This window comes from Ogataea parapolymorpha, chromosome V, assembly GCF_000187245.1.
Source record: "Ogataea parapolymorpha DL-1 chromosome V, whole genome shotgun sequence".
Classification (NCBI taxonomy): domain Eukaryota; kingdom Fungi; phylum Ascomycota; class Pichiomycetes; order Pichiales; family Pichiaceae; genus Ogataea; species Ogataea parapolymorpha.
The window spans coordinates 333,769-349,184 of NC_027862.1; the positions used below are offsets into that span (position 1 = coordinate 333,769).

Consider the following 15,416-nt stretch of genomic DNA (forward strand, 5'->3'; position numbering starts at 1 on the left):
TCATATCAGCACTCGGGGCGTACTTAAATATTTTCAACTTTTTTTAACATTTTTTGTGGCAAATATTTATAAATCCATAGAATGTCATTGGTAGGTACCCAACACCAAGAAAGCTCTAACAGCCAGGTTCTTAGATTCAGATCCAAAGACGGCATGTTTCGTCTAAACACCAGCCAAAATGCCAGTTTTGGCTCGGTACTCGACCAATTGGCCTCAAGGTTGCCCCCATTTAAACCAGAATCACTTAGATTGGCCTCCAGTCCCAGTGATCAGGGACAGCTGGCGTTGGATATCAAGGATCAGTCAGTCCAGGGACTGAATCTCAAGCATGGAGATATGCTTTATTTGACCTACGAGCCGGCTGAGGCCAGTAAGTCAGTCGGCATCAGCGAAGTCAAGGAAACAAACACAGTCAAGCAGCTGCCTATCGATGACATCTATGACAAAGAGGAAGGTCTGATTCCAAGAAAAAGGACCTCACTTTGTAAGCACACAGATAAGGGAATGTGCGAGTATTGTTCGCCATTGCCGCCATGGGACAAGGGATACCAGCAGGAACATAACATCAAGCATATTTCATTCCATGCTCATATTAACGAGCTGAACTCCTTGACAAATAGAAAAGAGTCAGGATCGTCGTATATATCGCCACTTTCAGAGTCCAATTTCAAGATCAACAAGAATTGTCCGGCGGGCCATGATCCTTGGCCAAAAGGAATCTGTTCCAAATGCCAGCCCTCCGCGGTCACGCTTCAGAGACAAAACTTCAGAATGGTAGACCATGTGGAATTCCAAGATAGCGAGATCATCAACGAATTTATAAACGCCTGGAGATTATCCGGAACCCAAAGAATCGGCCTAATGCTTGGCTCATACGATAGGTACGAGAAAGTGCCTTTGGGAATCAAGGCAAAGGTCGAGGCCATATACGAACTTCCTCAGGTTGACCAAGAGGACGGCATTATACTACAAAACTGGGAAGAAGAGCAACAAATATTGTCTCTAATCAGGAAATTAGACTTGCAGCCAGTCGGCATAATATTCACAGATTTGCTTGACGCCGGAAGCGGGAACGGATCTGTGATTTGCAAAAGACACAAGGACTCCTTTTTTCTCTCTTCTTTAGAGGCGATTTTTGCTATCAAGTGGCAGCTCAAGTTCCCTAACATATGTAAATGGTCGGACTCGGGGATATTCTCATCCAAGTTCGTCACGTGCGTGATATCCGGGAACACCAGTGGCGAGATCGACATAGAAGCATATCAGATTTCTGAGAGTGGAGAAGGCCTGGTCAAGGCTGATCTAATCAGTCCTTCGACACATCCAAATGAGGTTTACATCAACGAACAGAACGACGAAAGATACGTTCCTGAGATTTTTTACCAAAAAATCAACGAGTACGGGCTACAAGTCAAGCAGCACGCGACGCCCAGCTTCCCTGTTGAATATCTTCTGGTATCATTAACTCACGGATTCCCTGAACGGTCGTCGCCATTTTTCAAAGCGGGTGCTTCAAACAAGTTCCCTATCGAAAACAGGGCCTATATTGGAGAATCCGCCTCAATGCCTGATCTTAAGAACTATTTGAGCTCTATAAATGGCGATGACATGAGCGTTTTGGCAACGCTTCTGAGCAACTTTCACTTGCTGGTGTATTTTACACTGAACCAAGACATCTTGAGTGGCCATGAATACGAGCTGCTGGTGGAAATTACTCGCAAAATCGGCAAGGGCGAGGAGGCTCTGCCGGATTGCTACAAGCTGGTTGATAGCGACGGGTGGAGGACTCTGCAGACGATCTTGCAAGTCGGCTACTAAGGCCTTGTGGTGGCAAGAAATATCCAAGTAGTGTAATTTCTAGAAAGTTCCTGAAGTGTACACGCAAAAAAAATAAAGTGTCTTAAAATTTTTCAAGGTTTAAAAAGTTGCTTGTTAACAAGGATTAATTTTTTATTGATCAATCATGTCTACTCCATTTGGTGTTGATTTAGGAAATCACAGCGCAGTTGTTGCTGTTGCGAAGAACAGAGGTATTGATATTGTTGTGAATGAAGTTTCCAACAGAAGCACCCCAGCTATCGTTGGGTTTGGCGTGAAAAATAGATCCATTGGTGAGACAGGAAAGACACAGCAGACATCCAACTTGAAAAACACAGTCGACAACTTGAAACGAATTCTTGCTTTGAACGCTGATTCGCCTGATTTTGAAGTCGAAAAGAAGTTCTTCACCTGTCCATTGGTCGACAAAGACGGATATGCTGCAGCACAAGTGAGATATCTTGGAAAGCAAGAGCAGTTCACATCTGTCCAACTGGTTGCCATGTACTTGAATAAATTGAAAGACATTGCTGCCAAGGAAACCAAGGGCAACATCACCGATATCTGTTTGGCTGTTCCTGTCTGGTACACTGAGCAACAAAGAAGAGCAGCAGCTGATGCTTGCCACATTGCCGGCCTGAATCCGGTGAGAGTCGTCAATGAGGTCACCGCTGCTGCTGTTGGATACGGTGTGTTCAAGACCGATTTGCCAGAGGACGAGCCAAAGAAGGTTGCCTTCGTCGACATTGGCCACTCCTCCTACACCGTTTCCATCGGTGCTGTGAAAAAAGGAGAGCTCAGGATTCTGGGCTCTGCTTACGACAAACACTTTGGAGGCAGAGATTTCGACAAAGCAATTGCAGAACATTTCGCTGACGAGTTCAAAGAGAAATACAAGATCGACATCAGAACCAACCCTAAGGGATACAACAGAGTCCTGGTCGCTGCTGAGAAATTAAAGAAAGTGCTGTCCGCCAACTCGCAAGCTCCATTTAACATTGAGTCTGTCATGAACGATGTTGATGTTTCCTCTCAGTTGACCAGAGAGGAGCTTGAGGAGATGGTCAAGCCATTGCTTGACAGAATCCACGTTCCAATCGAGAAAGCTTTGGAAGTTGCTGGTCTGAAGGCCGAGGACCTGGATTCCGTTGAGGTCATTGGTGGATGTACCAGAGTTCCATCTGTGAAGGCCAGACTTGCTGAGGTGTTTGGCAAGCCACTTTCCTTCACTTTGAACCAGGACGAGGCCATTGCTAAGGGTGCTGCCTTCATCTGTGCTATGCACTCTCCAACCTTGAGAGTCAGACCGTTCAAGTTTGAGGATATTAACAGCTTCTCTGTCACCTACTACTGGGACAAGGATGCTGAGGACACTGACCACTTGGAGGTGTTCCCTAAGGGAGGCGTTTTCCCATCCACCAAGCTGATCACCTTATACAGAACCTCTGACTTTGAGATTGAGGCTAAATACACCCATCCAGACCAGCTGCCTAAGGGAACTCGTCCAGAGATCGCCAAGTGGAAGATTTCTGGCGTTGAGGTTCCTGAGGGACAGGATTCTGCCATCTGCAAGCTGAAGGTCAGAAACGATCCATCTGGCTTCTTCACCATCGAGTCGGCTTACATTGTTGAGGAGAAGGAGGTCAAGGAGCTTGTGGAGAATCCAGAAGCCAAGCCAGAGGACGAGCCAGAGTACAAGATTGTCAAGAAACTCGTCAAGACCAAGGATCTGAACATTGAGTACGAAGGATTGGCCTTGCCAAAAGACGTTCTGGCCGAGTTCTTCGAGCAAGAAGGAAAGATGGTTGCCGAGGACAAGCTTGTCGCAGAGACCGAGGACAGAAAGAACGCTTTGGAGGAGTACATCTACGAATTGAGAGGTAAGCTGGAGGACCAATACGCGGACTTTGCCTCTCCTGAGGAGAAGGAGAAGCTGTCCAAACTGTTGATGGACACAGAGGAGTGGCTTTATGACGAGGGTGATGATTCCACCAAGGCCAAGTACATTGCTAAGTACGAGGAGTTGGCCTCTATTGGTAACTTGATCAAGGGCAGATACAACGCCAAGCAAGAGGAGTTGAGACAAGAGTTGAGAGCTAAGCAGGAGGCTGCGCAAGCCGCTGCGATGGCCGAGAAGCTTGCTGCTGAGAGAGCAGCTCAAAAGGCTGCAGGTGACGAGAAAAAGACCGAGGGAGAGAGCCAGGATAAAGATGGAGACGTTGACATGGCTGAGGATCTAGACTAATTGGCGTGGCAGATAGATATCTTTGTGATGAGATTGATCGTTTTACTTGCTAGGTTCATCTAATACATAGTATACAGGCGAATAATGCTTTTAGTTTATATTTTGGATTTTAATTGTAGCGGCGATCGACGTACGCAGAAAAAAATAGGGTCTGGGAAAAAAAAATAAATGGGTACGCATTATTTGAGAAAGTCAACCTCCCGCTTGATCATTGACAAAGTAGGCCATTCACATAGTGTTTGGATTGGCAGATCCTGTTAGGAGAATAAAGTAGTTGTTCTGGCGTGGTGCTATACCGGAAGCAAATACAGGGAACAAGAAAAAGGCGGCCTGAAACCAATTACAATTTCAATTCCAACCAAGAGGGGTCAGCATGTCCTTCCTGCCCTCCAAAGAGAGCACCAATAACAATGAGGCACCAAAAATGAACAGAAACAAGGAAAATGCGTCTACCGACCCAGCAAACCCAACCACGTCGAAACTATCGCTTGCGTTGAAAGAAGCTGGCGAGGAATTGCCGGACCCACACGAGCACCATTTTGAGCACGAAGAGGAGATCCTCAAAGAAGTGACACAGAAATTGACGAACCTGAAAGATGAAGATCTTACCAAGGCCAATCCCCAGGCTACTATGACCTCCATAAACGAGCACGTTGTGGAAGGAGAAAATATCAAGGAGCCGACAAGTCTGAAACAGCTTTTGCAAGCACAACTGGGAGAAGATATTTCAAACGATTCTGACACAGACTCAGATGTGGACCCGGCAAATGAGGAAGATATGGAAGACTACGTTCCTGGCGGCTATCATCCGGCTTACCTCGGGGAAACATACAAAGATGATCGATACGTTCTGGTGCGAAAACTGGGATGGGGCCATTTTTCAACCGTCTGGCTTGCCAAAGACACACATGAGAATAGACATGTTGCTATGAAGGTTGTGCGGAGCGCCAAATCCTACAGAGAGACAGCCATTGACGAAATCAAGCTTTTGTCCAAAATCAATCACACCGACCCGCAACATCCAGGCCACAGGCATCTCATCAAATTACTGGACTACTTCGACCATCAAGGACCTAACGGAACTCACATTTGCATGGTTTTCGAAGTGTTGGGCGAAAACTTATTGAGTCTGATCCGTAGATACAAGCACAAAGGTCTGCCGATCAAGTTTGTGAAACAGATTGCCAAACAAATCCTACTGGCGTCAGATTTTCTACATCGTCAATGTGGCATAATCCATACCGACATCAAACCAGAAAACATTCTTCTGGAGATCGAAGATGTGGAAAAGCTGGTCAAGTATCTAGAAGACTCTCAGAGAGAGAGAAAGCTACTGAGAAGGGTATCGTCCAAACTCAAAGAATCTGGCGGGGAGGCTAGTTCGTCATCGCTCGACGAAGAGAAGAGACAGATACCGTTTAGGAAGAGCCGTCATTCAAGACGCCAAACGCTAGTGACAGGGTCACAGCCCCTTCCGTCGCCGCTGAGATCTAAATCCAATTCGTTTTTCGTTTCACCGCTACAGTCTTCAATTTCTACATTTGCCGGTAGAACCGTCGGAAATATCCCTATTCGTTCGGAAACATCTCACCAAGATCTACAATTTCTGCTGGACAAGAGTTTCAAGGAGTCGGACCCGTTTTCTGCTGAGCCACCGCGGGAGGATGAGCTTGACGATGATGACCTGATTACAGTGAAGATAGCAGACTTGGGAAACGCGTGCTGGGTTCATAGACATTTCACCGACGATATTCAGACCAGGCAATACAGGGCTCCAGAAGTGATTCTGGGAGCCAATTGGGGATGTTCATCTGATATCTGGTCGGTGGGGTGTTTGTTGTTTGAGCTTCTGACCGGAGACTATCTTTTCGATCCTACCGAGGGCCCTACCTTCAGCAAGAATGACGACCATCTGGCGCAGATAATCGAGCTGGTTGGCCCCATATCGCGTCACGTGCTGGAGGAAGGTTACAACACTAAGAGATATTTCCATTCCGACATGAAGACACTGCGCCAGATCAAGAATCTAAAGCCATGGCCACTTGAGAGCGTACTTATGGAGAAATATAAGTTCAGCGAGACGGACTCACGCGAGATCAGCGATTTTCTAGGCTGCATGTTGATCACCGATCCCAAGTTCCGGATGGATGCTGCTGGGCTATCTAATCACTTCTGGTTGAACGACTGTGGCTCATTCGGGTATATTGACCGCGAGCCAGGGACGAGAGGTGAAGATGTCGGTGCTGGGTGGTACAGAGAGGTGCGCAAGCACCATTAATTCCGTGTATTAATTCCGTGTATTAATTCGTGTAATGTTAAATTAATTCTTCACTAAAAGTATGTCACTTGAGGATGCGCTAGACCAGTTGCGGACACTTCTAGAATCCGGAGAGGTCGATTCATCGTCTGTGTTTTTCCAAATTGGTACTTATCTGAGGGATGAGACTAACAGGGCTAACGAGGCCCTGAGAGCGCTGGTTTCCAACATTATGGAGTATACAATTTTGAAGCAAGAGGTGGCTCCCTTGGATGATATATACAGATTATTGGCAAACTTCGTTGCCGACTCAATACCGAACAGACAGCTAGTTTTGCACCAGGCAAGAGCAGAGCAGTTTTTTGCATTCACACGAGACCATATCGACGGATCGAAACACAGTTTCTTTATTTTGCATTTTCTGAATAATTTACTTTTGGACTATCCAGAGGCATCGAAGTTCCTCAATGACAACGGAAGCGCTTTAAAAGTGGCCCGTCAGAGTGTTCCTGATGATTGGAAAGACGTGTGGACAAGCGTATTGGAGGAACTAGCGAGCCAAAGCATGTCTTGCGAACTTTTCCGAGCACTTATGAACATCGACCACCGTAACCTGATGCTACATATGAGCAAAAACGACATGGATTTACAAAATGACACACAGCTGATGCACGACATGATTCAGCGGGTGGCAGAAGACGACGATCGGCGACTGTTCGAAAGCGTGATGAATATTTCGGCGAATCCTTCCAACGCAAATAGCGATCTAGAGGAGTACCTCCAACTCATTGATACCGAAAATATGGCACTTCAGGCATTGGGGATGATAATTTTGGGAAATTATATAATGTCTCCGGAGCAACAAGCCGAGGTAGCTGCGAAGATCAAAAGCGTCGAGAAATTGGTTAATATCCTGACCAGCTTTGCTGCATCTAGCAAGGTCGAGTATCTTCAGGCTGTTTACCTACTGAACAAACTTCTGGGGAACAGGGAATTCAGAGAACAGTTTCCCAAGAGGTCATATCTAAAGATGCTGTTTTTGGTTGATACTCTTTTTGAGAAGCGACTTTGCGAGAAAGAGTACAAAAACGTACTAAAATTGAACCTTATTTTCCATTGGAAATACTCATATAAGCTTAGTGAGGATGAAGCAGGGCTTTTGGAAGAGCATATTGTGAGATGGAAGTCTTACAATTTCCGCGACCACGACATCAATTCTGAGCTTCAGAAAATCATGTACAAAATTATAGAGCATAGGAAGGACACAACGCTGGCAAATCTGGCATTTGACGGTTTTGCCGCCAGCCCCGAAATGGAGCGCCAGCTCGATATAGTGCATTTACTGGAAAAAGTCAAAAGTTTAGGCATTCTGATTTCTAGAGACAGCAGCTCAATCACCCAGCTACCATGGTTTTCTGCTACAATGGAAGAAATCAAAACAGCCATAGATACGCTTCACCAACAGCCCCACTTCGAAAACGACCCTAGGCTGCACTTGCTCGACAACAATTACCGATACATCTGTGCTAAAGTGGGAGAATGCAAATTAGTCTAGACTCTATAATAGTCACTTGAAGTTCACTCATTTTTTGGCTTTTGGAGTTGCACCTCGGCAAATATTCCATGCCACACAAGCTTGTATTTGTCTTGCTGATCGGTCATCCACGTGTGTAACAGCTGGTTGTAAATAATAAAGTAATAGACTCCCAGACCAGTAAAGATGTGCCACCACCCATGGCCCTCGGTCACAACACCCAATGGAATGCCGAGAATGTTACGACGCCAGTCTATAAGATTAGGACATAGCAAGAAATCCAGGTTCCAGATGAAGAAGCCAAAAACAAATAAAGACACTGCCAATACAAGCATCTTATACATAGTCTTTCTTGCATTTGGATTTGTGACCTTCAGGTGGATAGTCCTAATCGTTTTGTAGATCACCCCAAAATTGAGAATAGCGTAAAACGCCTGATGAAAGGCTGGGTCCCTCTGCACATATATATAAATGTAAGTGAACAACGCGGTCGCAGTAAAGGTACCAACTATCCAGGCATATTGTATTGGGCGCGGCTGGTTCCAACTGAAAATGTAGCCGAACGGGAGGGCCGTGACATAGACCATGGGCAGCTCATCCATCAGCTGATACTCGTAACGCAGGGTCATGTGGAACAGGAATGAGCCGATCCCGACTGATGCAAAACCGATGGAGATAAACACGTACAGACTCCCAAAATGGTTCTTGTATGTACTCCACAGATGGCCCATTGCCAGGGCCACAAATATGAAATTGGTGAAGCTATTTACCACTTCGGCAATGTATGGTGTGAAAATGTAGTTTTCCTCACACCAGTCGATCGTGGCGGTGACAGGCCCCCAAAATCCAACATAGGACTCCGGAAGCTTTGCCGGATAATCAAAAGACACCATCTGAAATATTAAATGGAAGCAACGGATAAATTTATTCGATTACTCCACAGAACATGAATCTTTGGAATTTATGTGCGTCGATCGACTTTTGTGATCTAATGTCTATTTAATGGCCTTTTTCTCATCTTTCAACGGCTTTGGCGATGGACTCTGTTTCAGTCTAACCTCAAAAGGCATGCCTAACTTCCAAATCAGCTCATATTGGTCCTGGACCCCATGGTACCACACGTTAAGGAGCTGGTTGTAGAGAATGAAATGGAAGATCCCCAAAGAGGTGAGAATGTGCCACCATCCATGTCCTTCCAGCAACAATGCCCCAAATGGGAGGCCAACCAGTCTCCTGACTCTGATCAGTTCCGAGCAATAGAAGGTGTCGAGATTCCAAACTAAAAATCCGAACAGAAACTCAAACAGAGCAAAGCCAACGAATTTATAAAGAAAGTGTCTCTGGTTGTAGTCCGTAACGTGTTTTTTCACCAAGGATAGTGACTTGAACACTATGGCAAAATTGAGAATTGCATAGGAAGCCTGGTGAAGCTCAGGATTTTTGTACACCGAGCAGTAGATATAAGTTAATGCTGCGATGACGACTGCAGTGAGTCCATAAACTGAGAACCTCTTCACCTTGGACTTTGTTTCCAGCCCAAAAATGTAGGCAAATGGGATAGCTGTGACGTAAATCATTGGGAGCTCGTCTAATAATTGGAATTCATATTTCAAAGTCATGTGGAACAACCAGGAACCGATTCCAACGATGCACATACCGATGGACACAAAGACAAACATCAGTCCATGCTTGTTGACAATAGCCGAACGCACCAGGTTGAGCGAGAGAAAGTAGAACGAGAGGTTCGTGGTGGCGTTAACAAGCTCTGCAAAATAGGGAGAGATCACATAGTTTTCCTCACACCAGTCGATTGTTGAAGTCACTGGACCCCAGAACCCTTGCTGAGGCTCCTTGTATTCAAATGGAGACAGAAACTTCACTGGTGACATTTATGGCTGAGGCTAGTTAAATCGTAACTAAATAATCGGACTCGGATTAAATTTAGCTTATAAATAATCGCTCTCGATTTAAATTTAGCTTATCAATATGCACGTTTGATTTATTCTTTAGCAAATGAAGCTAGAAGTGTAGACAGAAAAATATTACCTGCTGTTCGCAATAATTATTCGGTTTATGCCACAAGAAGTCATGTACCCCCACTAGGAAGATCCGAGCTTAATGCTCTTATTGCACTTAGGGTGTAGAACTGAGTGAAGCAGCTAATTTCGGCCATCCTGCAAGCTGACTAAGTAAACTTGAGCTCTAGAACCTGAAAGCGGCGCTCTAGGAAAGCCTTGAAAATTAATCCCTCCCAATTTCCTCGATCATCACGAGCCCAAATTATCTCGGCTGGTCGCATCATCCTACAAGGCCCGACGTGAAAAATTTATTCACGGTCGAAAATCAAAAATAAATTGATTTACATGAGTCGAGGTCTCAATGTTGAGGAACGGCTTGAAAGATTGAAAAAACTAAAACAGCTCAGGGAGCTTGCGCTTGAGGAGAATGAGAGAGAGTTGCAACGAGAAATTAAGCAGCTCAAGGAGGAACAGAAATTACGAGCCGCAGCTGCTCAAAAAGATGCAGAAGAAGAAATACAGGAGACAGAATTACACAACGAAGGGGTAAATAGCGAACGTCTCCGAAATTTGCGGTACACAATTGAACAAGACGAAGCATGGCATGCGAAATTGGAAGCCGGGAAAACGGCGGCTGAAGACAGAGAGTTTCAAAATTTCAAGCAACTCGCTCGTCAGACATACACAAAAGGCCTGAAAAATCTGAATCCGCTGAAGTCAGAGCAATACGAGGCCCAGAAACAGATATATGCCGAAATGAAGAAGGAAGGAAAGTCTGACTCAGAAATAATCAGCTCTTTGACTAGCAGAGAGAAGCTTAACCAGATGGTAGATCAATTAAAGGAGCGCGAGACTACCACGGTTAAAAGGCGGAAAACGGCGCAGGATCGCCAGAATTTTATCAATGACAAAAACAAGCAGTTCAACGATAAGCTTGACAGACACTATGACGAGTATCTTTCTGATCTGAAGGAGAGCATCCAGCGAGGATCTTCACTCTGAGCCTCATGGTGCACGGATGCGCACTTGCTAGGAAATTTTTAAGTTTCGCAAGGGTAATTACCCGGCAACTAATCCTATTTAATATTTTTAAATAAAAATCGCCCAGTCAACCACAACGTTTACCTTGTGCAGGTTCGCAGAAATACATTTGGTCGACAAGAGGCTTTCATTGAGTTACGAGTTGACACTATGTCGGACCGTGAGAGCAGCATTGTTGCCGAGAACGAGAATGAACTGAAAACCGGCGAAGACTTTATTGAAAATGTAGCCGAACAGGATGCTGAAGACAACGCAAACGACGAGGTCTCAGCTCTAGACTCCTCCGAGGAGGACGAGGACGAAGATGAGGACGAAGAAGCTCTACGCAAAGTGCGGGAAGGATTTATCGTGGACGATGAGGAGAGCAGTCAAGAAGATGAAAGCATAGATGAGGACGAGCGCAGGAGACGTCGTAAGCACAAAAAGAGAAAGAGAGAAGCAATCAGAAAGCTTGAGGAGGATGACGAACTTGATGAGGATGACTTGGAGCTGCTCAGAGAAAATGCTGGTGAGCTACCGCGTCATTTAGCAGAAAAAACCAAATTCAAGCGTCTTAAAAGGGGAGGTGACGATCAAACGTCGGCAGGACCGACCTCCAAAGGCCTGACAGATATGTTTTCGGACGAAGAGGGCGCTGGGGAAGAGGACGGCGAGGAAGGAGAAGAACAAGAGGAGGAGGAAGATGATCTGATGGAAGCCTCTAAAAAGTTAAGACAGCAACGACAGCAAGATCTTCTCGGGGAATTTGATGATTTCATTGAGGACGACGAGTTCTCAGAAGATGAGGAAGAGAGAGATGAGCGTCTTGCCAGGATGAGATCGGCAAGAGCCAAGCAAGCAAATCTTGCTTCCAACTCGCAATTCGACCAAGACAAGCTTGATGAACTTTACGAAATATTTGGTGACGGAGAGGAGTATGCATGGGCTTTGGAAGCCGAAAGTCTCGACGAAGAGCCAGAGATGGAAGACGAGGTCGATGAGGAAGGTTACGCGGTCAAAAAACTTTCCAAGGAGACTCACGCGCTGAACAAGGTCTTTGAATTTGAAGAGCTGAAAGAGCACCTTTTGACTGACAGAGATCAAGAAATCAGAATAACAGATATTCCAGAGCGATACCAGGCTTACAGAGAGCGGATAACTAACTATGATTTGAACGATGAAGAATTTCAACTCAAGCAAAATTGGGTCTCCAAAGTTTTGCTGGAGGAGAAGAAGGCCTTCTTTCTTGGAAAAGAAGATCTCGTTGAACCATTCCAAAAGGCTGTTGCCCAAATCGTGTATTTCGTCTCAAAGGACAACCTAGAAGTTCCAAGTATATGGAATTGCAGAAAGGACTACACACTTCACACTTATCGTGAAGACGGACAGTTACGAGTTCAAAAACTGCTGACCGAGGACGATCTTTGGAGAATCGTGCAGCTGGACATAGACTTCTATGCCCTTTTGGAGAAAAAGAAGAACATTGAAAAGCAATTCAAGTCATTGGACACAGTCGATACTCTTTACGATGAGTATATTGATTCTGCTAAGACAGTGACTGAGTTGCAGGATCTTCAAGAATATCTTTCTTTCACATACAGCGCAAGGCAACGCGAACTTTACCCTGAAGAGACGAAGGGGAAGCAGAAGTCGCACTCTAAATACAAGATCTTTGAGAGAATCAAAAGCGACCCAGTTTACGAAGTGATTGATAAAATAGGTATCAATGCGGAGAAATTTGGAGAGAACGTCTTTACGAACAACAAGATTTACTTGGTTGACGACATCGACAAAAAAGCTGATGACTTGATCAGCGAGTGTGTTGAAAAGGGCTCATTTTTTGACACCGTGGAGAAAGCAAGCAACGCTATTAAACACATGTTTTCTGAGCAGCTTTTCCACAATCCAAAACTCAGAGCGCATTTGAGACTTGCATTCCAGAGTTATGCTAGCGTGGATATAAAGCTTACCGAAAAAGGAAGACTCAAAATCACTGAGAGCTCTCCTTATGCTGACTTCAAGTATGCTATCAACAGACCCCTAGAATCGTTCACCTTGCAACCAGATTTGTTTTTGCGCATGTTGGAAGCCGAATCATTGGGGCTTGTGAAAATCGACATCGGCCTGAAAAACGCCTTCGCAAACTTCGCTGACCACCTATTTACGTTTTTGTCGTCGGATGGTACCTCTGATCTGAGCAATTCTTGGAACAGCCTAAGAAGAGAATGTCTTGACATGGCTTTGAAAAAACTCATTCCATCGATTGTTCTTGATGTCAAAGAAAAGCTAAGAGACACATGTGAAAGATTACTGTTTTACGAAATCAGAGAGAGCTTCATGGAGAAGGTGGACCAGGCTCCGTTCCACCCACTCCCAACCGCCAAGGGCACTGTTCCAAAGGTTTTGGCAATCACTAATGGTGATGGAAAGCGTGATTCTGCAATAATTGCTGTTGCGATGGACTACGACGGAACTGTTTTTGACCACATCAAGTTTGAGCAAAATCACAGACACGGAGATTTTGAGAAGCAATTTTTGGAGATTGTCAGGAAGTTTAAGCCAGAGGTGGTCGCTGTGTCCAGCTACAACGTTGAAGTTTCTCACCTTTTCAGAAAGCTTCAGGACATTGTCAGACTGAACAATCTCACTGTTGAAATTGATGTTGATGAGGAATACGAGGGCGACCCAATCCCACTTCCTGTTATCTACGTTCCAAATGAAACCAGCAGACTTTATGAGCATTCCGACCGGGCAGCTGAAGAGTTCAGTGACAAGCCAGTGGTGGCCCGTTTCTGTATTGGTGTGGCAAGATACGTTCAGAGTCCATTGTTAGAATATATGGCATTGGGGGATGCAGTGACTTCTATTTCTGTGCACAAACATCAAAATTTGCTTCCAACTCATAAGGTCAAGGAAGCAATAGATACGATCTTTGTTGACGTTGCCTGTCTGGTCGGCATCAAGATCAATGACGCCGTGAGGTCCCCTTACCTATCTACCATGCTGCAATATATTGCTGGTCTCGGCCCTAGAAAAGCCAGCAGCTTGATCAGAGGCATCGAAGCCAATGGAGGCTCTTTGCTGAGGAGAGACGAGCTGATCGTGAGAGAGCTATCCACCAAGGTGGTGTTCATGAACTGTGCTCCGTTCATCGAGCTGCCAGTTCCTGACAGGCCAGACAAAGACGTTGAGCTCCTGGATGCCACCAGAATCCATCCTGAGGATTATGAGCTTGCCAGAAAAATGGCGAGCGACGCTTTGGACCTCAGCGAAGAAGAGAAGCAGGAGATTGAACAGGAAGAAGGTGGTGTCATTTCCAAGCTTTACGACGAAGGAGTCGAGAAACTGGATGACCTTCTTCTTGAAGGTTATGCTGACCAGTTAGAAGAGCACGGACATCGTAAGAGAGCGACCTTGGAAATGATCAAGGAAGAGTTGCAGAACAACTATGAGGAACTCAGGAAATCGTTCCACATCCTCAGCGAGGATGAGGTTTTTGAAATGCTTACGGGCGAATCGAAAGAGCTTTTCCAGCGTGGAAAACTAGTTTCAGTTATTTTGCAAAGGGTTGACAACAGATTCATGTTGGGAGTTACTCAGTCTGGAATTTCGTGTAACATTAGCAGATCCAATGCGCTAGAATACGGAGACAACACAAACCTACTCACGAAGTACCAGAATGGACAAGCAGTTCAAGCTGTTGTTCAAACAGTCGACTACGCGAATTTCAAAGCAGAATTGTCTTTGCTGAAACGTGATATTGAGGAGGCAAGTCGCGGAAAGAAGGTGGATAAGTTCCAAGGTCTGTGGGACTTCGAGGCTGAACGTGAGGATCTTGCTAAGGAGCAGGAAAAAGAGAAGAAGGAGAACAGCACAAAACGTGTCATCAAGCATCCATACTTCCACAATTTCAATGCCCGTGAAGCAGAGGATTACCTTGCTTCCAAGAACAACGGAGAGTTTGTGATCAGACCGTCTTCTAAAGGAAATGATCACCTGACTGTCACCTGGAAGATTGAAAACCAGCTTTTCCAACATCTTGATGTGTTAGAGCTAGACAAGCTCAATGATTACACAGTTGGCCGCACCCTTCAAGTTGGAGAGTTCCGTTATCACGATCTGGATGAACTGATTGTCTCCCACATCAACAACCTGTACTTGAAGGTGGAGGAAATTGTCAACCACGATAAGTTCAAAAACGAACCTCTCAACGATACGAAGGAGTGGCTCATCAGATATTCCAAAGCCAACAAGAACCGGTCATGCTACTGTTTCTGCTACAACCACAAGTCTCCGGGATGGTTCTACCTGCTTTTCAAGCTGAACGACAAGAGCGATAAGCTGTATACTTGGAACATAAAGGTTCAGCCAAACGGTTATCTGCTACATGGAAACCTTTACCCTGACATGGTCCACTTGTGCAATGGTTTCAAGAAATTGCTACAAAACCAAATGAGCAGCTCAAGAAGCGGTTACACCAGCTATGGTAGATTCTGATGTATAGTATAATATAGTTAGTATAAA

The 15,416-nt window shown here is 45.2% G+C and overlaps 8 protein-coding genes across 8 annotated transcripts; 6 read left to right on the forward strand and 2 right to left on the reverse strand.

Annotated features, from left to right (window-relative positions):
- Positions 1 to 81: 81 nt before the first annotated feature.
- HPODL_03969 (Nuclear protein localization protein 4) lies at positions 82 to 1,818 on the forward strand (the record flags this gene model as incomplete). Its single annotated transcript, XM_014078748.1, has 2 exons — positions 82 to 90; positions 127 to 1,818. 2 exons carry the CDS (start codon positions 82 to 84, stop codon positions 1,816 to 1,818), a joined length of 1,701 nt encoding a protein of 566 aa, XP_013934223.1.
- Positions 1,819 to 1,963: 145 nt separating this feature from the next.
- Positions 1,964 to 4,063, forward strand: HPODL_03970 (heat shock protein Hsp88; the record flags this gene model as incomplete). Its single annotated transcript, XM_014078749.1, has 1 exon — positions 1,964 to 4,063. One exon carries the CDS (start codon positions 1,964 to 1,966, stop codon positions 4,061 to 4,063), a length of 2,100 nt encoding a protein of 699 aa, XP_013934224.1.
- A 373-nt stretch (positions 4,064 to 4,436) lies between these two features.
- On the forward strand, positions 4,437 to 6,341 carry HPODL_03971 (serine/threonine kinase 23; the record flags this gene model as incomplete). The annotated part of the gene is made up of 1 exon (XM_014078750.1): positions 4,437 to 6,341. One exon carries the CDS (start codon positions 4,437 to 4,439, stop codon positions 6,339 to 6,341), a length of 1,905 nt encoding a protein of 634 aa, XP_013934225.1.
- Positions 6,342 to 6,402: 61 nt separating this feature from the next.
- HPODL_03972 (uncharacterized protein) lies at positions 6,403 to 7,875 on the forward strand (the record flags this gene model as incomplete). Its single annotated transcript, XM_014078751.1, has 1 exon — positions 6,403 to 7,875. The coding sequence occupies one exon, from the start codon at positions 6,403 to 6,405 to the stop codon at positions 7,873 to 7,875; it is 1,473 nt and encodes a 490-aa protein (XP_013934226.1).
- Positions 7,876 to 7,898: 23 nt separating this feature from the next.
- HPODL_03973 (Alkaline dihydroceramidase, involved in sphingolipid metabolism) lies at positions 7,899 to 8,747 on the reverse strand (the record flags this gene model as incomplete). Its single annotated transcript, XM_014078752.1, has 1 exon — positions 7,899 to 8,747. One exon carries the CDS (start codon positions 8,745 to 8,747, stop codon positions 7,899 to 7,901), a length of 849 nt encoding a protein of 282 aa, XP_013934227.1.
- A 102-nt stretch (positions 8,748 to 8,849) lies between these two features.
- Positions 8,850 to 9,743, reverse strand: HPODL_03974 (Alkaline dihydroceramidase, involved in sphingolipid metabolism; the record flags this gene model as incomplete). Its single annotated transcript, XM_014078753.1, has 1 exon — positions 8,850 to 9,743. The coding sequence occupies one exon, from the start codon at positions 9,741 to 9,743 to the stop codon at positions 8,850 to 8,852; it is 894 nt and encodes a 297-aa protein (XP_013934228.1).
- Positions 9,744 to 10,217: 474 nt separating this feature from the next.
- HPODL_03975 (uncharacterized protein) lies at positions 10,218 to 10,874 on the forward strand (the record flags this gene model as incomplete). Its single annotated transcript, XM_014078754.1, has 1 exon — positions 10,218 to 10,874. One exon carries the CDS (start codon positions 10,218 to 10,220, stop codon positions 10,872 to 10,874), a length of 657 nt encoding a protein of 218 aa, XP_013934229.1.
- Positions 10,875 to 11,063: 189 nt separating this feature from the next.
- On the forward strand, positions 11,064 to 15,389 carry HPODL_03976 (Transcription elongation factor; the record flags this gene model as incomplete). The annotated part of the gene is made up of 1 exon (XM_014078755.1): positions 11,064 to 15,389. One exon carries the CDS (start codon positions 11,064 to 11,066, stop codon positions 15,387 to 15,389), a length of 4,326 nt encoding a protein of 1,441 aa, XP_013934230.1.
- Between the last annotated feature and the right edge of the window lie 27 nt (positions 15,390 to 15,416).